We start from the raw sequence: 25,218 nt of genomic DNA, 5'->3' as shown, positions 1-25,218 counted from the left end.
TGAAGAAAAGGTAATATTTTTTTCTCCCCTACATTGCACAAAGGAAATATGATCTAATAATGATAAAAAACCAGGAAGAGGGACTTAGCAAGGGCTATTTGTTTCAAACCTCTTTGTGTCTTTGTCTTCAGAGATAAGTATGTTCCCTTCTTCTGGATATTCAAAGAGTACCTGTCAAATGACAATCTTATGACTCATATCAAGGAGAAGGTCAAAACCAAGTTGAGGATGACCTGTTGCTGCTGCTTTCTCAAATGCTAACAAGCCACTTTTTGGAGTAGGGTGTCCTGAATCACCCTGTTTGCCAAAGACTGTATTACTGAACTGGACTACTGATGAATGTTGACACTATTACTTTGCAACAGCAAGAAGTTGGTAAGAATTTGTGGTAGGCTGGGCAAGGAGGTGAAGTTCATTTATTTACTCTGCAATAAGCTCTCTTAGATTTTGATCAGTGTTTTGACAGTGAGAACTGCAGAGTCCTAGGCATATTATCTCCTCCCAAACCTCTGTACCAAGAGATGCGACTGATGGCCATGGCTTCTAGCTTTTTTCACAAGATGACTCCTGGCAGCCTTCCTGAGGAAGCTCTTTATGATAAGGAGAATTTACGTTTCCTTCTAGTTAAAATTTGGTGACAGACAGGTAGCCCCTGAATCTGTTCTCATGACAGTTATTTTAGAAGACTTGCAATATTAAATCCATTTTTGTCATTTGTGATGTAAATCTACCACACAGAACAGTTTTTTCAAGCACCTGTTTCTTTGAAAAGCAAATATTCAGGAAGATAATTCTTACTCTTTCTCCCAGTCACTGTGGGAGAATAAGGGCCAATTTAGATGGTGGACACCTTTTTTCAACCTGCACCACTGCCTCCTGTCATAAAGATAGAAGAAATTCTTTTCTCCTCTGAATAAGTGTCAATTAACAAATCCTAGTCACCCCAGTGCCTTTTCCTTGGTGCCTTTCGAAAGTCTTCAGATTTTTATTTTGGAGAAGTTCAGTTCAGTTCCCTCTTCCATGCTGACATAGTATTACTGAAAAATGTCCTCACCATTTTAAAGTCTGACTTTATTCATCTGTAGTCAAATGTCCCCTGCATTCTGCCCACTTTGATCAGGTGTGTGAGTTGGGTTCCTAAGTTTCCAGCAATGGTGAGTGTATTCATTTGATTGATTTGAGCATTACAAAGAAAATTTGAATGGGGAACAAAATGAGAAAATTAAGATAATATATTGGTCCCAGAGTGCTCCTTAAGCAATTATTTGGCAGTATCAATGTACTGAACAAGGAAAGAAGGTAGTGTAGAATAGCTGAAAAGATCATGAATTTTGCAGCAGAAGGATCTGATCCAATTCTTTGCTCAAATTTTTAAAATTTGCTTCTTAAACCTCAGCAAAGGACTAAATTTTCAATGTCTCATTTTCTTTGTTTGAAAATAGAAATTATATTATCACATAGAGTTTTCGGAATGCTTAGATTGAATAAGAAAGCATATGTGATGTTTAGCACATAGTTCATAGTCAGTGGTCAATGATGATTACTGCTTTGTCTTTTTCATCTCTGATGAATTCCAATGAGAACTATTTCCTCTCTTTGTTGTTTCAATAATGAACCTCCTTGCAGCATCATTCTTATCTTTACCTATTGTTTCTTCCACTAGACAATGGACTTCTTCACTGATATCATTTTTCCTTGCATCTCTAGCTCCTGCCAACTAGTACTTTGAGCATTTAATAAATCTTTTCTGGGTGAAAAAATACATGAATATGTGCATGTATGTACATTTATAACAAAATGATAGTAAACCCAAGGTATCAAAATTGTTTAATAGTTTACACAGGCCAAGTCAATTAATGGTGTCAAATTCAGTTTTAGGAATCATGAAGATAGCATAAGACTTCATGCGTTTGTCTTATACTTTGTCTGGAATAAGGACTTAGCTACTTACTATGTGATCCTTTAATTTTATTAGTGTCTATAGACCCAGAAATAGAATATAAAGGTACAAATGGGAAATTACTACAGCATAGTTTTCATTTCCTGCTTTTGGGTATCTGTAAGGACTAAATCTCATCTTGTTAAACCTCAGTAATGCCTACACCACGTGATTTGACTTATAGATCCTCTTTTGCCCAAGGATAGTCATTTTGGGAGGCAAAAGGAAATAAATAACTCTCTCACGCTGTGTCTTTTTAGGGACCACATAAGACAATGGAATATCACTCTGATTTAGAAAATGTGGATGAAGATGGGTATACTCGATTAGACTTCACCTCTCAAGGCATCACCAGAAGACCAGTGGTCTCAACGAAAGGTATTTTTTTCCTACTGATTTTAGTATCCTCATTCTTAGCAACTAAAATACTAAAAGTAGGGAAAATCTTCATTGATACATTTTTAAAGATTTTTAGAAGTCACTGCAGATAACTTGAATATTCATTAAGACTCTTGTCATGGAAGGTATTCAGGGACTAACTATTTGTTATCTAAATTTTGTTTCATGGCAGAAAATGAAGTTTGTTCTATAGAATAGACATTTCATCACTGGGGTGTTGACAGTAAGTGTGAAGCTACACAAAGCTAAAGGATTTTGATAGAGTTACTTGTTCCTGGTTTGATAGAAAAGAATCAATTGTAGGAGTGAGGTCCAGGAACCGTGTAGATATGCATATGAGCAACATCAGAAAATAGGAGATTAGAAAGAGAAGATTGGAAAGACAGAAGACACATGACAAAACCAAAAATCTAACAATTTTTTGGTGAAGACCAAAGGGAAGTTAGAAGTCATAAGGTTTAGAATTTCAAAACTGATGTTTTTTTTATGGTAAGAGATTGAAGGAAGTTCTTGGAGTGTCAGTGAAGGAAAACATATATTAGATGAAAAGCTCCCATTAGCTGGTCGTGAATCTAAACAAAATGTAAATGGAAGGAAATATTGAAAAGAGCATTAAAGAATCTATCCCTTCACAGAATGAGTAGTTTAATGTCCCCTATGAATCTCTTGTTTGACAATTCTGTGAATTGCTCTCAGTACTTACCAGTAAGAAGCAGAGAGATGTTTCTGATGTGGTGATGTTGATACAAAATCAGTTATCTGTTATCTACAAGAAGGAGACAATTCACGAGCTTTGACATCAGATTTTGCTTTCTTCTGCTTTCTGGCATTCACATTGTGCAGCTATTTCCCTCTCATCACCACTTATGCAATTCTTTTTATGCAACTTGTTGACAAAGAGCAGAAAACTTGGATGAGGGAAGAGGTAGTGAGGCAAGTATGTTTATGCATATGTGTGGACACATAACAAGAGACCTATATGTGCTTGCTAATTTCTAAAGGAGGTGCTTCTATATGTGTCATCTCATTTATTTTCCACATGAATCCTCTGAGGTATTATTATCACAAAGAGAAATGAAAAACAAAAGAGAAAATAATATGTATAAGTCATGCAGCAAATAAATGAGAAGGAAAGATTATCCTTGGTAATCAGTGTTAGGTCCCCTATATTAAACTGTTTCCTCTAAGAATGGGTGCGATTTCATGGACCTGCATAGTGTCAGGACCTATGGACAATTACAGTTCCAGCAACTGAAGAAGTATCCTAAAGGTGGGAAAAAATGGAGACTCACCCTAAATGTCTAGATTATGTAGGCATCAGTGATGAATGATTCTCTTGAGAATTGGCCAGGAGTTTAACAAACTGTGGGATTAAAGTGTTCTGCTTTTCCTCATCCTCTGCATTCAATTCCTGCTCCCACTGGCTCCTCAGGTGCTCAGGCTGCATCTCCTCCTTGGCGGCTGATTGCTGTGACTTTGGGAATCTTATGCTTGGTAACACTGGTGATCGCTGTGGTCCTGGGTGTCCTGGGTGAGTACTTGGGGGTGGTATTAATAATAGTCACAGGACTGGGGATATAACTCAGTTGATAGAGTGCTTGCCTCATAAGCACAAGGCCCTGGGTTCAATCCCCAGCACCGCAAAAAAAAAAAAAAAAAAAAAAAAAATTAACAGTCACAGACAGTAACTATTTAATATGTGCTAGGCATTCTTTTAATGACTTGGTGCATATGATCTAATTTAATCTGTACATCATAGACCATATTGAGTTGTTGCTATTAATTCCTATTTCACTTATAAAGGAAGTAAGAGATTGTGAAGTTATTTTACTTTTACAGGGTCATAAGTAATTAGTAGTGGGGTGTTGATTAGAAATTTAGATGATCTGTCTAAAAAATTCATAGCCTTAACTATATATAGTCCTTTACTATCTCCCTGGAATAGCTGGTTTGAAAACTGTGGAATCTGAAGGATAACTTTAATGGAAGGAAACCTGTGGAACTGGAGAAGGAATACAATATGATGTTATCTTTCTAATGAAAAAGAAATTCACTGAAGGGATTATGTGCTATTTTAATGAGTCTTATGAGTGATGGGACTTATTTTATACCTGATTATTAATATAAGCTCCTTTGAATATACCAGGAATTGCCTGAGGCCCTTACTGCATTCTAAGTAGATATTCAGTGATGGATGAATAGATTTTCTTAGATTTTATATCTCATGAATTCTTTTGCCAATAAAGTATTATAATTCCTTCAGAGAGTCTTCTTGAGATTCCTTAGTTAGTCAATGTTTACTGAGTACATTTTATGTCGTAGGTGCTGGACAGGTTCTCCAGGAGCTCTCATTTATTACTACAGAAAAAAATACAAGACTTTTCACTGTTTCCAATCTCTCATGGTTCCAGTTGACTCCATGTCGTTTGCCTCTAGCTGCATCTGTCATTCTCTTTCCTCTGCATCTGCTTCATTTTTCTTTTTCATTACTTCTTTATAGAAGTTATTTGTTTCTATTCTATCAATCAAATATATCACTTTACCATTCCACCAACAATATAGCATCTATTTGTCATCAATGATGTGTCCCTTTATATTCCAATAAAATTTGAGTTTCAGAATTTTAATTTTCAAACATAGCAGAATAACTTGGTTTTTTTTTTTCTGTCACTATTATTGTTCTTGGTATATAAAGCATTTAGGAGATCCAATTCAGGCAGCAACCCATTGGAAAAAGGCAACTTTACATCGAGAAATAAAGAGAATCACAGTCAACCCACAAAATCATCTTTAGAAGAGAATGTGGCTCCTACCAAGACTCTCAAAACCACAGGCAAGGGCAAGGTTAAAGCCTTAATGAAATCCTTGATTCAAGATGGTTAATTTCTTGATTCTAATCACTGGGGTAGGTGGAAGATGAGTGTACTTAGGTCCAATGATCATGTATTCAAAGCAAACACTGATCAGTGCTATCTCAGTATATAATGCATCACTGTCAGATCTATAATACAGCAATAGTTATTTCAGTAATACATGTGTGTATGACTGAACACTTTTAAGTTGGATTTTTTTTTATCAGTAACTGACTTATCATTGTTTTTATGTTTAGACCTTCAGAAGATTGTATAATTTGATGTGGAAGAGAAAAATGATATTTTTAAAGTGAGACCATTAAAGAGGAAATAGGATATTAGGACAGAAGAATGGCAGGGAAAAGTAAAAGAGGGAAAATATTGGCAAGAATTAAGGCACTAAGGTAAAAAATACAAAAACACTAGCCCTAATAATATATTCCTGAAAACTGGTTAAATGTGTTTGCCTTTAGTCATATAACTTCATTACAATTTTATCCTTTAGTTCTAATTGCATCATAATTGACTATGACAATATCCTCACTTCAATTTCCCATTTCTGTGTTCACACTTCCTGACTCTTTTCATCAAACAATGAATAATACATAACATAGATGCTCTGGAATGTAAATAATTGCTCTTATACTTTTCTACTTTGGAAAGCCATAATTTAAAATGGGTTTCACATCATAAAATAACTTAAATCACTTGAAATTACTATGGATCCTAATGATTGACTTTGAGTGCATTTATTATAGGGATTTGAAATAGAGAAAGGGAGTTCTGGACTGAATTTGGATTAACGGAAGACAAGAAGGAAAGGATGGTTAACTCTCTCAAATATTGTATATAGTTTTTCAGATAATTTCTAAATTTTAAGTGAATGAGAAAATTTGAATATATTCTATAAAATCATATCCTTACAGTTTGAATTGAAAATGAAAGATATTAATGATGTCTCATTGATTATTTATTAAGTATTTATGAGATGAATTGGGTTTGCATTAAAAAAAGGAGTTGGTGTACTATGAGTTTCATGCTGCTCATCATCTTTTATCTCCAGGAATCTTTTCCAGCCTTTGTCCCCCTAAGTGGATCATACACGAGAAGAGCTGTTATCTATTTAGCATGTCACTGGAGTCCTGGCAAAGAAGTAAGATCCGATGCTCTCAGCTGGGCTCTAATCTCCTGAAAATAGACAGCTCAAAAGAATTGGTAAGTGTAGACTTCAGCTATAATTATCAGCAGTCTATATGGAGTAGGAAAATAGAGGGAAAATCCAGGTAATAATACTTTTCCTTAAGTGAAACTTAACTTTCAGAGTTCTTCATTGTTGTTATATTAATGTTCATAAAGCATGTAAATTACATAACATATGCTTTTAAAAAATTAATATAAAACAATCATGTTTCATTTTAAAATAAATCTTTTCAAATACATTCCATGTTTACATGACCACAATAATCAGTCCTCTATTAATTTTTTGTGAGTTTGTATTTCAATTTCTAAATTTAGTGGAGGAAAACAGAAAAATGTTCCCCTTGTCATCATAATTTTCAGGAAAAATAGCAACAATGATAATATACATTTATAAAACATTTGCTCTTTGCAAGATCCTGGAAAAGGCAAAGAGGTTTAACAAGTAAACTTGTATTGCCGAACTTATCTAATTCATTATGAAAAAAACCCAACAGTTGTTGAGAAATAAGTATCTGGTATCAGTAATAAATAATATAGGAGTTTAGAGATATCTCTGTAGACATAAGGGAATTTACAGAAAAAGTGAGACAATCTATCATGAATGAAAGGTAGAACTCGGATAAGTTATGAGAAGGAATTAATAGGAAACATTCTACATTATAAATCTAAAGTTATCTATAACTTTTATGCCTATTTTCACAACTTTCCTTTTTTTTTTTCTGTAACGCCAATCCCAATAACTACAGCTTGTATAAAAGTTAATGAAAGTACATACGGAGTAAAGAAAGCATTGTACTAGAAATCTGTGTGGCGTTTAGATCAATCTGTAATTGACAATAAATCATCTTGTATTTGTTAGCAATTCAGATACCTTCACTGAACCCCAGATTATTTATTCATAAAATATGAAAGGGCACTAAATTAATTTTAAGGCATCATCAAATTCTGAGAAGCATTTCTTTTTTCCCTTTTAAGTTAATGTTTATGATTCTAATTGTTAACACATATTAATTATCCAAATTAATGGTATTCACTGATATTTCCATATATGCATATGTTGTGCATTGATCATTTTCATCCATCATCCTCTTACCCTTGCCACCCCCAACACCCTTCTCAGTAATCCCTCTTATATTCACAGGTCTTCTCTTTTATTGGTGTTTCCATGTATGAGAGGCAATGCACAATATTTGTCTTTCTGTGTGATTTATTCTGCTTAGTATGATGTCTTTCATTTCCTTCCATCAGTTGCAAATGACAGGATTTCATTCTTCTTTACAGTTGAGTGATACTCCAATGTGTATCTATTCCATATTTTTTTTATCCATTCATCTGTTGATGGTCACCTAGGCTGATTCTATACCTTATCTCTTGTGAATGATGCAGCAATAACATGGGCATGTAGTTTTTCTTTTGTATGCTGATTTCATTTCCTTCAGATGTATATCTGGGATACATGATAGCTGGATCACATAGTAGCTTCATTTTTAGCTTTTTGAGGACTCTCCATACTGCTTTTCATAGAGGTTGTAGTAGTTTGCATTCCTACTAACAGTGTATAAGGGTTCCTTTTTTCCTACCACTGCACCGGCACTTATTACTTTTATTTTCATTTTCTGATAAAAGCCATTCTAACTGGGGAGAGATGGTATCCCACTTTAGCCTTTGATTTGCATTTCTCTGATGGCTAATAATATTGAGCACTTTTTCATATAGTTTGAAGTCACTTGTATTTCTTTTGAGAAATTTTTATTTAGATCATTGTCCATTTTTAAATTGGATCACTTGATTTTTGTTACTTTTTTTGTGTTCTTTTTATAATCTGGATAACCCTCTGTCACATGAATTGATGACAATTATTTTCTCCCCTTGTGTAGGCTGTTTCTTCACTCAGGGTAATATATATATATATATATATATATATTTTTTTTTTTTTTTGTTAATTTGCTGTGCAGAAGCCTTTTATTGGGATGTCATTTTATTAGTCATTTTTTGCTATTGTTTCCTGAGCTTTTGGAATCCTATCCAGAATATTTCTACCACTACTGCTATCTTGAAGTAGTTCCCTGATCTTCTGGTAGTTTCAATTCTTACATTAAGGTCTTTGATCCATTTTGAGTACAAGGTAAGAGATAGGGGTCTAGGTTCAATCTTCTACATGTGGATATCCAGTTTTTCTAGTACTGTATATTAAAGAGATTGTCCTTTCTCCTGTATGTTTCTGGCACTTTTGTTGAGAATCAGTTGGCTATAGGTATATGGATTTATTTCTGGCCCCATACCATGCTGCTGTTGTTACAATGGCTTTGTGGTCTGTCTTGCAATAAAATATTATGATGCCTGCAGCTTCTCTCCTTGTACTGAAGAATTGCTTTGGATATTTGGGGGCTTTTTTGCTTCAGTATAAATTTTGGGATTGTTTTCTCTAGTTCTGTGAAGAATGTCATTGGTAGTTTGATTGATAGTACATTGGATCTGTAGATTTCAGTGTATGGTCATCTGGACAATAAGAATTCCCCCAGTCCACACACATGAGGTGTCTTTCCATGTTTTAGTGTCTTCTCAATTTCTTTCTTCAGTGCTTTCTAATTTTCATTGTAGTCATCTTTCACTTTCTTTTTTTGCTTGAAGATTTGGAGTTTTTATGAGAGTTCCAGAAAAACAGAAGATCTGGGGTAATATATTAATCACAGAATAACTTTTTTTCCTTTCAGTCCATATCCATTGCTAGTAGGCAGTAAAATAAAGATAATCATATGTTGTCACTAAGTTCCTTTAGGGAAAGAAATATGACTTACTCATTTTTATACCCTTGCACCCAATATGTCTTCTCAAGGTTAACTTTTGTATCTGCTTCTAATATTTTAGCATTAGAGACTACAGAAACCATGTTAAAAACTTGGAATACAATCAGGCCTAATGGTACAAGCCTGTAATTCCACCTATTCAGGAGGCTGAGGCAGGAGAATCACAAGTTCAAAGCCAGCCTGGGCAACTTGGCAAGAACCTGTCCCAAAATAAAATAAAAAAGGCTGGAAATGTAGCTCAATGAGTGAGTGTTCCTGAGCTCAATCTGCAGTAAAATTAAAAAAAAAAAAAACAAAAAAAAACTTTGAACACTCCACCAAGCTCATCAGCATCCAGCATTTCTTCCTTCCACCTGCTTCAATTATACCATGCATGAATTTTGTTTCTGACTCAATTGGCTCACATCTTGAACCCATTCTTATCTTGTCCTGTTGAATGAAGGAACCTAGCTTCATAAAATTTCTGACTTGAAAACTAGGCAATTTTTTCATGAGTTCCAGACTTGTAGCTGCAAACTTAAGAATCTCAGTACAGGCCCCAAGACTACATGCTGCAAAGGGAGTTGTTCATAACTTAGCCTATGAAATGATGAATCCCCAAATTGCAAATTTCACAGCCTACAAGACTGTGTGTGTGGGCTAGGGTTGTGGCTCCGTGGTAGAGCACTTGCCTCACACATGTGAGGCACTGGGTTTGATCCTCAGCACTACATAAAAATAAATAAAGGTACTATATCCATCTAAAACTAAAAAAAAATTTTATTAAAACAGAGTACTGTCTGTGTCCACCTGAGCTACAACTCAAGCCTTCGCTAAGGCTTAATGCACACCATGACAGCTGATGTAGTAAGAAATGAAAAAGAAACTTTAAAAGCACAGGGATGAGAAAGGCAGAAATAAAATTATTCCTTTTGTAGATGACATGATTGTCTATGTAGAAAATTCCAAGGAATCTATAATAATCTATAATATAATCCCTGTAACTTATAAATGAATCCATCAAGGTCCAAAGATACAAGTTAAACATCCAAAATCAAGTGCATTCTCATATAAGATTGAAATCACAAATATCAGAAGAGACAGGGAATATCAATAGAGACCATGCAGATATCAAAAGGATAATAAAGGAATACTGTGAACAGCTCTATGCAGATAAATCTTTCAACTTAGATGAAATAGATTCCTTTCTTGGAAAACAGAAACTATCACATCTTATCCAATACAAAATACAACATTTCAGTAGCTATATAACTATTAAGGAAGTGGAATATGTAATTAGAAACACCTCCAAAAGAAATCTCCAGCCTTACACAGCAAGGATGGAAAATTTTAAAGAAAAACAAACCCAATTCTATATAGTTTTTTTCTAGGAAATAGAAGAGGAAGGAATACTATGCAGTGTATTTTATATATAATACATATATGAAATATGAAATATTTATATATATGAAAAAATATATATGCATGAAAATCTTGCTATTAGTTTTATAGGGATTGTGTTCAATCTGCATAGCAACAGAGAGAATTGGTATCTTTAGTATGCTTTATCTTTCAATCTGCAGCCAGTGCCACATGACATTTTGATCAACAGCAGATCAGATATATGATTAGTGATCCTGTAAGATTATGTCAGCTAGTAACACAGTAGACTGTCTCAGTTTGTGTACATAAACTTGATATTTGTGTTCACACAATGCCAAAATCACTTTCTTAGGTAAATTTATTTCTAGGTATTTAGTTTTTGTTTGTATGATTACTGTGAATGGAATTGATTTCCTGACAATTTTCTTAGCAAAGTTATTACTGACAAATAGAAAAGCTACTGATTTTTGTATGTTGACTTTGTATACTGCTACTTTACTGAATTCATTTATCAATTCTAAGACTTTTGGGGGAGTCTAGGTTTTTATGTGTACAGAAATCATATCATCTGAAAACAAGGATAATTTGACTTTCTCCTTTCCTGTTTGTATGCATTTTCTTTCTTCCTTCCTCCCTTTCTTTCTTCCTCCCTTTCTTCCTTCCTTCCTTCCTTCCTTCCTTCCTTCCTTCCTTCCTTCCTTCCTTCCTTCCTTCCTTCCTTCCTTCCTTCCTTCCCTCCTTTCCTTCCTTCCTTCCTTTATTTCTTACACATTGCTCTGGCTAAAATTTCTAGTACTAGATTGAATAAGAGTGGTCAAGGTGGACAACCCTCTCCTGTTTCTGATCTTAGAGGAAATGCTTCCAGGTTCTCTGCATTCAATATGGTGTTGGCTACGTGTCTGTCATATATAGACTTTATGATGGTGAGGAATGATTTTTTAATATCTCATATGTTCAGGACTTTTATCCTTAAGGAATGATGAATTTTATCAAATGCTTTTTCTGAATCCACAGTAGTAATCATGGTTTTTATTTTTAATTATTTTCATGTGATATATTACATTTATTTATTTGTGTGTTGTGAACCATGTTTGCATCCCTGGAATTAAACTAATTTGATCATGGTGAATGATCTTTTTCATATACAGTTGAACTCAATTTGGTAGTATTTTATTGAGGATTTTTGCATGTGTGTTCATCAGAGATATGGGTCCAGTTTTCTTTTTCGGTATTACCTTGTCAGATTTTGGCTTCTTTAGAATGAGTTTGGAAGGGTTTTCTTCCTTTTAATTCTATGGATTAGTTTTAGAAACATTAGTGCTAGTTCTTTAAAAGTTTGGTAACACTGGGCAAGACAGAACATGCCTATAATTCCAGTGGCTCAGAATGCTGAGGCAGGAGGATTGCAAGTTTGAGGTTAACCTGGGTGACTTAGAAACATCCTGCCTCAAAATAGAAATAATAAAAATGACTAGTGATGTAGCTTAGTAGTAGAGTGCCCTGGGTCGAATTCTTAATACTGATAAATAAAGAAATAAAGTAAGTTTGGTCAAATATAGCAGTAAGACATGCAGTCCTGGACTTTGCTTTGTAGGGGGACTTATTATTATGCTTCAATATCATTAGTTGTTATTGGTCTATTCAGGTTTTCTATATGTTTTTGGTTCAATTTTGATAAGTCATCAGTGTCCATAAATTTATTCTAGATTTTCCAATTTGTTACCATGTAGCTTTTCAAAATAATCTCTAATAATTCTTTGAATTTCTGTAATATCAGATGTAAAGCCTTTTTTGAAATCTCTAGTTTTATTTATTTTGGCCTTCTGAGAAGCATTTCTTGACAAAGTATCAACTTATGGAAAAAATAGGGATATATATCTTATGAAAATTGCCTAGTAAGCCTATCATTCTTGGATTTTGTCTGGTATATGGAATGGAGGTAGCACATTAACATTTTAAATCTATTCTTTATTGAAATTATGAACGATGAATGCATTCTTTATGGGAAAATTAAATGAAAGTGATTCTAAAGGAAAAGAACTGCACCTCTTGAGATATTCAATGAAATAAAATATTGAAATCTCTCTCTAGGTCATTGTCATCTTATGCATGCATTCTTCACCAAAGAGATTTAATCTGTTCTCTTTTTTTCAGTATCTGTATTCTTTCTCTCTGATGTGTATTTGCATTTCTGTTTCATTCCAGGATTTTATAAAAAGCCAAGTGTCTTCCCACCCTGATCATTCATTTTGGATAGGGCTTTCTCGCCGTCAGAGTGAAGAACTGTGGCACTGGGAGGACGGATCCACCTTCTCTTCTAATTTGTAAGTATCTAAAGAGAAAAAGTATCATCCTCTTTTTCAGAGAGATGAAAGCAAGTCATGCAGTTTGGAACATAATTTCTGGGCCGTGTTTGCTAAAGAATCACAATGTTGAGGGGAGTGAAAAAGTGAGTTAGGAAAGACAGGAAGAAAAGAGGACTACAGAATCAAAAAATAGTTGTCCAGAGTTTTCTTAAAGGAGGGCATCTGATAGATGTTTGAGGTTGTCAAGGAGCAGATACTGTTACTTAATATAGTACTGAGACTAAAAGTGTCAGTTCTGAAGTCATGCCGATGCTCCATATAGAGGGTATTCCTTATGTTTGTTTTCATTATGTCATTGTATATTTTACCAGGTTTCAAATCAGAAGCACAGCTATCCAGGAAAACTTACCTCACAATTGTGGATGGATTCATGTGTCCAGTATTTATGACCAAGACTGTTATGTGCCCTCGTATAGTATCTGTGAGAAGCTGTCAAAGTAAGGGGGAGAAGTAATCAGAGGAACTAAGTATATAAGACTGTTTGGATGGCAAAAAGAGAACAGAAAAGAGTAATATTCCAGGTAGAAATAGATGCTGAAAATGTTAAGAGAGCATGGCAAACTTAAATCTCAGCTGAGAATTAGGATGAAGAGGCTGTGATTTCTGTACTTGTCAGTTTCGTAGGGAGGCTAATATGCTTGTGAACAGAGTCCTAGTCATGGAGTCAGGGCAGCTAAGATTAATTTTTGTTCTCACATTGACTTAGTATTTACTGAAGTTAAACCACGAGTCCTTGGTGATTTCAAAGTCATTTTTGACTCTACCAGAATGTTATTTTTTCTCCCTCAAAAAGTGCCAATGGATTGTCATTGTATGTTTCCTTGATTTGTTCCTCAACTTCTGGCAGTACATCAGACATGGGTATAAGGTAAAGTATACTTCTGAATTACTAAATGAAGAAATGGGAAAAAAATCTTCACTATAATCAGAGCTATCTTGTTATTTTCCTCAATATGATCATGGTTATGATTATCATTACTAAAACTCAGCAACTCCAACTGAATAACTTAGAGAATATGCCATCCATAGCTCTAATAGCATCCTCTATAATGTGAAATTGCAGGGAATTTGATCTTTAGGAAACCTTCTTTTCAAATATAAACTGAAAAATAAATAAGATCTGATAACAAATACAAAAGTAAACAATGTCATTGGCAAAAATATTAATATTTTGGAGAACAAAGCACATTATATTATTTTTATGATGTACCATTTTGCAATTTGTACCAATTATTTATCACTATAAAATATTATTAGAATATAACTCTATTTCCTCATGTGATGATTTGTCTATTTTCAATTTTCTCATTGGTCCTAATTATATTTTCAATGGGGATTTCTGTGTTATTGGGGAGGCATTTGTAGTTTTCTCACATTGATAAATATGTGAAAAGAAACTGTACCGGATTTACTGAATTATTTGCTTTACTGTGGTTAATTTTATGCAATGTAGATTCCATCTCAATTTAAAATATGGTTTGGCCTCTAAATTGTGTGCCTCTTTGTAACAATCTCTCTCATGATTTGCCTTCTCAAAAGTGATGATAAATTTGATACTAGGCAAAGGGTATGTACAATAGGTACTTCTGTGTTAAAGCCTAAGTTTGAATTCTTAAAGAATTAAAAAATCTAAGAGAAGACAGTTTATTCTGAAGTCAATGATTGTCTTCTAATATGAAAATTTGCATTATCATTCTTTGGATAAAAAGTAGAGAGAGCAGAGATAATTTAGGCTGAGAGTATAAGAAACCTCATTAACTGGTTTAAGCAGTTAATTAAAGCACAAAATAGATTTTGAAGAGAGGTTGCATAATTTAATTTTGGTTTTGGTTTGAATGATTTTCCCTGGGTCCTCAGGATGGGATCGATGAGTTCAAGAAATAATTATAAGCAAGGAAAATAATTCCGAATGCTGAAAATCAAGCTATACTTACCAAAAACAGATAGGCTAGGCAATTACTCATGACTTTAAATGTGACGAAAGTGATGGTGTGAGGTAAGTTTGCTGTAGGTTGTCCAAGGTGCACTATTCCTGACCTGTTAACACACATTTTATAGTGCAATTTACATAGAAGTGCACATCAAAGTAAACAGGAAGTATCTACACTTTTCCATGAGACAGAGGAGGGGAAATAACTGCTACCTGGACCTCAGTCTAAAGTTTAAATTTAGGCTGAGCAGTGACTGATTATTCTAGAGGCAACGCCTTTTGAAAGGTCATCATCTGAGATTCAACGTGGCGCTGTAGATGAAGGCTGCATTTCCAGTTGCTCCGTGACTTGGGATACATGGAGCGAGAGTACTACTTCCCAACGAGGTGGGTGAAAGAGGGATTTTACTAAAATTGAATACTGGACAGCCAGAGTATCTTAGAGACTCAGAAATTCAGGCACATTGAACAAAGAACAAGAAAGAGAACATTGGCGCTAAGCCAGTTGTGACAGTCGCAGTGGCAGCGGTGCAGCATTGGTTCACCAGAGGGGAGGGACACAGAGAGAAATACCAGAAAAACCTGTAGATTAGAACACTAGCCCGAGCTCCGGTGATCCAGAGGCTGCATAGCAAACTGGTGTTTGAAAAATGCCCTGTATTTCTCAACTGACAAATGGAGGACTGAGGTAGGAGCTGTCTTGAAGAGGCTGTGCTGAAGCTTGCTGCTGTGTGAGCTTGAGATCATAGCAAACAATGTCATACTGTCCTGGCAAGCACCTAGCATAGCCTAGAGTATACCTAGTGGAACAAGAGTGAAAATAAGGTTGTATTCAGGAGGATTCAAATTAGAAAAAATGGAGGGGAGTGCAACTTGCTTTCCATTTGAGTCGGATTGCTCTTGTGAACAGCAAAGATGGGTTGGAAATCCGAACAAGCGGGTGTGAATACACTCAGGTACTAAGCCTGGGGAGGTTGTGTTCATGGGCAGCAGAGTGTGTGGAGGATTGTCTCCTCTGTCCCATGAGTAGAATTCTTGCAAGGCTCCTGGGATTCAGACTTTCAGATGAGATAGGTATCTCTCTGGGCCATACGGGTGTTTTGATTTAATCTCTCCAGAGCAGACGTCACTCAACAAAACCCCCGAGACCTGATTAGATTAAGTCCTACTGATGGAACTCACAGAAATGTGCCACAGCCCACCCTGGGAGTGCCTTGATCTGGTTGGTCTGGAGAAAACTCCAATCCACAGTACTTCCCATTACATCATACCTTCTTAAACCTGTGAGGGAAGCTGAGAGCTCTTTTAATCAGCTTCAGCTGGACCACTCCAACTGGCATCTCAGTGAGCAGCACAAAAGGAAGAAAAGATTAACAACCCTCAGATCTCTCTCTCTCTCTCTCTTTCTTTCTCTCTCTCTTTCAGTACATAGCCCAAGAAAAAATGGAAAGAATGAGAGTTGGGCATAGGCAATGACTATTTTTGTCGCTTGTTTTGACCATCTCTCTGGAGGAGATTTTTTTCATTTTTCATTAAGACTCTTTTTTCCTTTTTTTTTTTTTTTGTGTGTGTGTGTGGGTGTTCTTGCTGTGTTGATTGGTCTGTGGATATATATACATATACATATTTGTTTCTTTTTTCCCCTCATTTTTAGCATTTTAAAAATATAGTTGTTTTTTCTTGCCTTGTCTTTTCAGGGTTAGGAGTTTTGATTTTTTATTTGCTTTTGTTTTTGTTTGTTTCTCTTCTTTCTTCTCTCACTAAGACACAAATTCTCTTATTCTCTCTCTCTTCCTTTATGTTGTTTTCCCTGTTTTTCTCCTTGTTTATAGCCATCGCTTGCTGCATCTCTTCAGCATTGCCTGTTCTCATTTTTATCTTCCTGTTGTGTTTTCTTTTTTTTTTAATTAAAATCTTTTTTATTTTCACAGACTGCATTTTGATTCATTGTACACAAATGGGGTACAACTTTTCATTTCTATGGTTGTACACAATGTAGATTCACACCATTCATGTAATCATGCATATACATAGGGTAATACTATCTGTTTAATTCTACTATCTTTCTATCACCCACTGTTTTATTTTTTCATAATGGTATTTTTGCCATCTTTTAGAGCAACTTGGTTTATATAACTTCTTCCCTCACCATTCATGTTATTTCAATTATCACTGCTGCAGATGACATAGTTGACACCTGCTGTTCATTTTAATGCCAGATCTAGTTCACAGCTACTCATTATTTTTGCTGTTGACAACTTCTGACCTCACCATTTCAGTTTTTGTGGTAATTAGTGTTGTAGATGTCATAGTGGGCATTTTTTTTTTTTAATGCTATATGTTATTTGCATTAGTTGTTGCTATGTTTGCTTCCTCCTTTTCTGCAAGGTGGTTGGGAATCTACAGGGACACTGCAAGTTCACAAGGTAGACAATGCTACTAAAGTAAACACACCTTACTCCACAGACAAATTAATGACACTCAAAATTTGACTATACTCTAATATAAAGAACAGAAGAGACAAAAACCCAAACTAATGACCAAGCCCCAAGTAGGAGTGGCAGGAGTGGGCCCTTGGATTCCACTCATGGGCCTTCACTCCTACAGCAGAAAGAGAAAATCAATGCAAAGGCTATGGATCCCACGCCTAATGAATAGGTGGTCTCAATCTGGATGACTCTAGGACACTTTGACAAGAGAAGGTTGTGCCCTAAAATGGCCCACACATAACTGTGGAAGAGAAATTCATCCCAACAGATGCATTAAAACCAAACAAAGTTATATAAGAAATATGAAAAACAAGGTAACATGACCCCCCCTGAAGATCATAATTCACCAGTAACTAGAAGGTATTGAAGGTATTGAAGTATATGTGTGAAATATCACACATATAATTCAGAAAAATGATTATAAAAAGGATCAATAAAATTCCATGAGAATACAGAAAAACAATTGAATGAATTAAGAAAGTCAGTTAAGGGAATGAATGAGAATTCAATTAGGAGATAGAGATACTGTAAAAGACCCAAATAGGAATCTTGGAAATGAAAGACACAATGAATCAAACAGAATGTTCAGCTGAAAGTCAAAGTGGCCAACCTTGAACATGTAGGGAGTATCAAAGAAAAGACAATAAATAAGCATGATCAGAATATAAAAGAACTCTGGAATAATGGGGGCAAGAATGGAGGACGGAGGGACTGTACAGAGGGAAAAGAGGGGTGGGGGGAAAGAAAAAAATGACAGAATGAATCAAACACCATTACCTATGTAAATTTATGATTACACAAATGGTATGCCTCTACTTCATGTACAAACAGAGAAACAAAGTGTATCCCATTTGTTTAAAATAAAAATAAAAAAATAGAACTCTGGGACAACATTGAGAAACTAAGTTTAGGAATCATTGGAATTGAAGAGGATTGTGAGAGGCAGGCTAATGGAATAGATAACCTCTTCAGAGAAACAACAACAACAACAACAGAAAAACTTCTAAACCTCAAGAATGAGATGAACATCCAGATATACAACACATCAGAACCCAAATATATAAGATCAGAAAAGAATCTCTTCATAACACATTATAACTAAAATGCCTAACATACAGAACAAGGAGAGAATTGTAAAGGCCCCATGAGAAAAACAACAGGTCACAATTAGAGGCAAGTCAGTCAGAATTACTTCTGATTTCTCAGCACAAACTCTAAAAGTGAGGAGGGCTTGGAAGGATGTGTTCCAAGTACTGAAAAAAAAAAAAAAAAAGACTCTTAACCAAGATTGCTATATCCAGAAAATAACTATTTTTCAAAATCAAAGAAGAAATAAAAACCTTCCAAGATAAGTGAAAACAAAAAGAATTCATGACTATAAAGTTGGTACTACAGAACTTACTTAAATACTCCACACAGAAGAAATAACAAATAAATCCCAGAGCACACGAATGAACAAATTCCATTTGAAGAGTAGCTAAGCAAATGAGAAAACAGTAACAAATTAAACATTATAAATAAATCAAAATGACAGAAATTAATACAATATCTCTCTATAGTAATATTGAATTTAAATGGTCTCAACTCTCCAATTAAAAAATATAGGCTATCAGAATGGATTAAAAAACAAGATCCAACTAATATTCATGCCTCAAATATTGGTACACAGAATTACAAAAATGGGACAATACTCAAATTAAAGTCTCAAATAAACCCTAGCACAATAATAGTGGGTGATTTCAACACCTCTTTCTTACCAATAGAAAGGTCATCCATTCATAAATTCAGTAAAGACTCTTTAGACCTCAAAAGTATTATAAATCAATTGGGTTTAACACACATCTACAGAATGTATCATACAACAACAGCTGAATACATTGTCTTCTCAGAGGCTCATGAAACGTTCTCCAAAATAGACTACATTATAGTCCTCAAAGCAACTCTTAACAAATACAAATAAATTGATACAATTCTGTGCATCTTATTAGATCATAATGGAATGAAATTTTAAAAATCAACACCAAAAACCATGCAAAACTATAAGAACATGTGCAGATTGAACAATACACTTTTAAATAATGAATGGATGATAGAAGAAATCAGGGGAAAAATTAAAACATTCATAGAATCAAACAAATATAGTGATAAACATACCACAGCCTCTAGGATACTATGAAGGCATTTCTAAGAGGAAAGTTTATAACTGTGAGTGTCTACATAAGACAATTAGAATGATCCCAAATAAACAACCAAATGATACATTTCAAGGCTTTTTAAAAAGAGGAACAAACCAATTTCAAAACCTGTAGAAGGAAGGAAATAATAAAGATCAGAGTTGAAATCGATGAAACTGAGAATTAAAAAAAAATACAAAGGGTCAATGAAATGAAGAGTTGGTTCTTTGAAAAGATAAACAGAATTGATAATCCCTTAGCCAAACTAACCAAAGGAAGAAGAGAGAAGATTCAAATGAATAAAATTAGACATAGGAAAAGGAGAAATCACCACAGACATCACAGAAATCCAGAGGATCAGTAAGGACCCTTTTGAAAACTTACATTCCAATAAACTGGAAAACCTAGAAGAAATGGATACACTTCTAGACAACTCTGATGTAACAAAATTGAATCAAAAAGACATAGAAGACCTAAATAGACCAATAACTAGCAATGAGATTGTATATTGTGACCAAGTTGATTTTATTCCAACAGTGTAAAGATCATTTAACACATGCAAATAATTAAATGTAATCCATCACATAAATAGAATTAAGAACAAAAATCACTTAATCATCTCAACAGATGTAGAGAAAGAATTTGATAGAATTCAGTACGCATTCATGATAAAAACACTGAAGAAACTAGGGCTATAAGAAACCAAATTCAACATCATAAAGGATATAATAGAAAAAACCCAAAGCCTGCCCAACAAATGGAAGAATCTGAAAACATTTCCTTTAAAATATGGAACAAGAAAATGATGTCTAATCTCATCACTCCCATTTAATATAGTACTAGAAATTCTAGTCAAAGCAATTAGGCAAGAGAAGGGAACAAAAGGGATTAAAAAGGAAAGGAAGAATTCAAATTATCACTGCTTGCAGATGATATGTTATACTTAGAAGATAAAAAAAAAATCTATAAGGTGGGCTGGGATATAGCTCAGTTGGTAGAATGCTTGCCTCGCAAGCACTAGGCCCTGGGTTCAATCCCCAGTACCACAAAAAAAAAAAAAAAAAAAAAATGCTACAAGAGTACAGCTAGAGTTAATAAACAAAATACAGCAAAGTAGCACGTTATGAAATCAACATACAAAAATCAATAATTTTCCTGTATGTCTATAATGAATTTGTGAGGAAAGAAGTCAGAAAAACAATCCTATTTACAATAGTCTTAATAAAAGTACTTAGGAATAAATCTAACCAAGGAGGTGAAATTTTACAATGAAAAATGGAGAACATTGAAGAAATAAAGAACACACAGGAAGATGGAAAGACCTCCCATGTTAATGGATAGACAGAATTAATATTAAAATGGCCATACTACCAAAAGCAAAATACAGATTCAATTTGAACCCCATCAAAAGAACAATAGCATTCTTTCCAGAACTAGAAAAAACAGTTCTAAAGTTCATTTAGAAGAATAAAAGACCCAGAATAATCAAATGTTGGAGGCATCACAATACCTGAGTTCAAATTATACTACTGAGCCACAGTAACAAAATCTGCATGGTGCTAGCATAAAAACAGTCACATAGACCAATAAACAGAGTAGAAGACACAGTCAAACCCACACAGATATAGTGATCCTTAACAAAGATGCCAAAAACATACATTGGAGAAAACACAACCTTTTAAACAAATGATGTTGGGAAAACTTGTCCATATATAGAAGAATGACTATAGATCCTTATCTATCATGATGCACAAAGTCAACTCAAAATGGATCCAAGACCTAGGAATTAGACCAGAAACTATACAACTTCTAGAAGAAAATGTAGGATCAACATTCCAGGATATAGGCATGGGCAAGGAAATTCTCAATATAATCTCTAAAGCTCAGGAAATAATGCCAAGAGTTAATAAATGCAATGGAATTGAATTCACAAGTTTCTGTACAGCAAAGGAAACAATTAGAAATATGAAGAGAGAACCCACGTAATGGGAGAAAATCTTTGCTAGTCACTTTTCAAGCAGAGAATTAATATCCAGCATATAAAAAGAACTAACAAAATTAACATCCAAAAAGCAAATAACCCAGTTAATAAAAGGGGAAAAGAATTAAACAGACACTTTTCAAAAGAAGAAATATAAATGGCCAATAATTATATGAAAAGATGCTCAACATCTTTACCAATTAGAGATATGAAAATCAAAATTACACTGAAATTTCACCTCACTCCCATCAGAAAGACAGTCATCAGGAATACAAATAATAATGATGGAGAGGATGTGGAGAAAAAGGAACACTTTTATACTTTTGGCCAGTTTGTAAGTTAATACAACTGCTATGGAAATCAGTATGGAGATTCCTCAAAAGACTAGGAATGGAACCACAAAATCACACTTTTATACCACTCCTTGATATTTATCCTAAAGATTTAAAGTCATCATACTATACTGATACATATACCTTGTTTGTAGCAGCACAATTCACAATAGGCAAACTATGGAACCAGCCTTGGTGTTCATCAACAGGAAAATGGATAAAGAAAACGTGGTAAATATACACAATGGAATTTTATTCAGCCATAAAGAAAAATAAAATTATATCATTTGCAGGAAAATGGATGGAACTTGAGAACATTATGTTAAGCAAAATAAGCCAAACTTATAAGGTCAAGGGTCATATGTTTTATCTCATACGTGGAAGGTAGAGAAGAGACAGGAAAAAAAGGTGTGGGGGATCTCATGAATTAAAGGGAGATCAGCAGAGTGGAGGAAAATGACCAGGGGGAAGAGGAGGAGAGGGAAAGTGGAAATACTCATTAATAATATTGGCCAACATATGTTATTCTCTTGTGAGCATGTGTGAATATATAACAATAAGTCTTACTATTGTGTATGACTATAATGCACCAGTAAAATATACAGAAAAAAAATCAATAGCCATCATCTTTGCTAACCTGGGTTATAACAATAATTTTAAAAAACTTTTTTTTTTTTTTTCTTTTATGTGGTGCTGAGGATTAAACTCAGGGCCCCACACATGCTTGGCATGCACTGACCTATATCCCAGTCCCATAAAGCAATAATAGTCTCCTATTTTTTCCCCCAAGGGGAACTACTCAACCACTGAGTCACATCCCCCGTCCTTTTTTATTTTTTGTTTTGAGACTCTTGCTACTTCTCTGAGGGCCTTACTGAGTTGCTGAGATTGGCTTTGAACTTGCAATCTCCTGTCTCAGTCTCCAGAGTCATTTGGACTATAGCCATAAGGCCACCATGCCCCAAAGTCTCCTACTCTTTATCCTTGTCCTTCTATAGTCCATTTTCAGTCATAGCAATGACTCTATTAAATTTAAGTCAAATTATGTATTTTCTACTTAAAACTGTCATGGACTTCTCATATGTCTCAGAGTAAAGCAAAGTCAAACAAAGGAACGAAATGGCTTCTAATGGCTTCTAAATGGCCCGTAGCAGCATGTACACTCTAGCCCCCTTCATTTCTTTGTGCTCTCTCCTACTTCTCTAGTCTTCATCGATTCCACACAGGACTCTGGCTTCTCCATGGTTTCATAACTACGTCAGACTGCTTCCACCTCGAGGCCTTTGTGATTCATTCTTCTTTCCTGAATGATTCTTATTGAGATGGCAGCAGGATCTACTTTATCTCTCTTGAAAATCTCTGTTCAAGAATCACCTTCTTTGTTTTTTTTTTGGGGGGGGTGCTGGGGATCGAACCCAGGGCCTTGTGCTTACAAGGCAAGCACTCTACCGACTGAGCTATCTCCCTGGCCCCCATGAATCACCTTCTTAAGGAATCTTAATCTGCTTCTCTATTTAAAATCACCAACCCTCATTCCTCTACATTCTTAATCTCCTTTACCCTCTCTCTGTATTTGCCATAATGTTTATCATAGTGTCATATACTCTTACTTATTTTTGTTTATCATCTATGTTTCTTCATGGGATGTAGGTTCTAGAAGAACAGAGAACTTTGCTTTACACTATATATTCAAGAACTTGAGAATAGAACCTGTCATATAGTAGCTGTTCAAAAAGTATTGTCATTGTTGAAAAAATAAATAAATTTTAGAGAAGGTAGTATGAATACTGATGTGAGTTGTTTCTCAAAAATTATCAAGAATCTACTTGAATAACTGAAGCTCAGGAAATTGTTCTAATGACTACTCCTAAGAGCCATAATTAGTCATCTCCTACATGCATTTTTTCTGGCCTGAACTTGTGCGATTTTTAATATTCTAATTTTTAAAATATTTCATTCTCATATATCCTTCATTTTCTTTTTGCCTTCTTTACTAATACCACTCTCAGATATTCAGCTTAAGGCAAACAGACAAATAATCTTTGATTTTCTACTTTTTTACAAGTTACTATTTAATAAAATGTCTCCTAAGTTTTTTAAAAAAAAAAAAAAATTAATCTGATGAACAAAATGCAGCTTGAAACATACATTGATTTACAATATATACTTCCTGATAGATCTCTTCAAGACATTCACTGTGTCATCTCAAGCAAGTCCTACACTTGTTTGTAGTTAGCATGCTTGATTTGGCCCATTTATCACCTCACATCAAGAAAAACCTTAGTAGAGTAATATTATAGAATGGAATATGTTGTTTGTATGATATACGCATGTATATGACACACATATTACATGTAAGTTTGGCTGGCTTGACCTCCCACTTCTGCCATGTAGTAACACAGCACTGCTCCCCTCCAGCAAATGCCGCCCTCACCTGACAACCAAGCCCGCCAGTGCCTTGGCCTTGGAACTCCCAGTCTCCAGAACTCTGAGAAATAAGTTTTATTGCTTATAAATTACTCAGTCTCAGATATTCTGTTGTTGCAGCACAAACAGATTAATAAGTAATATGATTTTACTGGGCCAATTCCAGAAGAATTTTTGGATATCATTGAAAATTTTTTCATTTTCTTGTTCTGTTTAAGAAAGTTAGACACAAACTGTTAATTGACTTCATATAATCATATGGTGGTTAGTAATAGTTCTAAAAGTCCTGACTCCCCATCAAATGGGTAATTCCTCATGATCATAATGTGGCAAATGTGCTACAAAATGTTGAATCAAGTCTATATACCACACAAATAAAGATCATTGAGTTAACAATAGGAGAGTACTTTTGAAGGTAATTCTGTCACTAATCAGCTATATGACTTTGAACAAATCAATTCACTTAGATAGACTTCAATTTCCTTTTTTGTAAAATGAAAGAATAGAATAGATTAGATGCTCTCAAGAGGACTCTTCTGTGCTGACACTCCATGTATATGATGTCTTGTGCTGTGCCCCTGGAGACAGGAAAAGGCTAGGTCCAGAGTCTTGTCTCTTCCCACAAAGGCACAGAGAGTTAAACATTTAAGTGACTTGGTGAATGTATGAGGGAGAGAAAAACTGGGAAATATGTGTCCCCCTGACTTTAGGGTCTGAAGGAACCACAGTGCTATTGTTGTAAAGTCTCACCATCTTTACCCTGCAGTTTCATAAGAAGTGCAAACAGATAAACAAAGGAGGTCTGAGAAGGGCAACCGTTTCAATAACTGTTCAGAGACTGTCCAAACAGAAAACACATGCTATTTCCCCTCAGCCTGACCAACTTGGCATTCAGAGTACAAGCTCAGAGGGGAGGGGCTGGGCCTCTCCAGGCAGGAACTGGAGTCAGAGGCTTCCCCT

The 25,218-nt window shown here is 34.8% G+C and overlaps 1 protein-coding gene across 2 annotated transcripts; it reads left to right on the top strand.

Moving 5' to 3' along the window:
* The first annotated feature begins 1,085 nt into the window (after positions 1 to 1,085).
* Clec7a (C-type lectin domain containing 7A) lies at positions 1,086 to 14,518 on the top strand. 2 transcript variants are annotated; one of them, XM_047550163.1, is made up of 7 exons: positions 1,086 to 1,154; positions 2,200 to 2,317; positions 3,771 to 3,869; positions 5,034 to 5,171; positions 6,254 to 6,405; positions 12,765 to 12,883; positions 13,237 to 14,518. In XM_047550163.1, the coding sequence occupies exons 1-7, from the start codon at positions 1,152 to 1,154 to the stop codon at positions 13,364 to 13,366; spliced, it is 759 nt and encodes a 252-aa protein (XP_047406119.1). In that variant the 5' UTR covers positions 1,086 to 1,151; the 3' UTR covers positions 13,367 to 14,518. The 2 variants fall into 2 exon arrangements, with proteins under 2 accessions (XP_047406119.1, XP_047406120.1); XM_047550164.1 differs by lacking the exon at positions 5,034 to 5,171 and having other exon boundaries at positions 1,111 to 1,154.
* The last annotated feature ends 10,700 nt before the right edge of the window (positions 14,519 to 25,218 follow it).

This window comes from Sciurus carolinensis, chromosome 4 (assembly GCF_902686445.1).
Source record: "Sciurus carolinensis chromosome 4, mSciCar1.2, whole genome shotgun sequence".
NCBI lineage: Eukaryota > Metazoa > Chordata > Mammalia > Rodentia > Sciuridae > Sciurus > Sciurus carolinensis.
The sequence above is the reverse complement of the archived record's forward strand: the minus strand, read 5'-3'. Positions and strand labels throughout refer to the sequence as shown.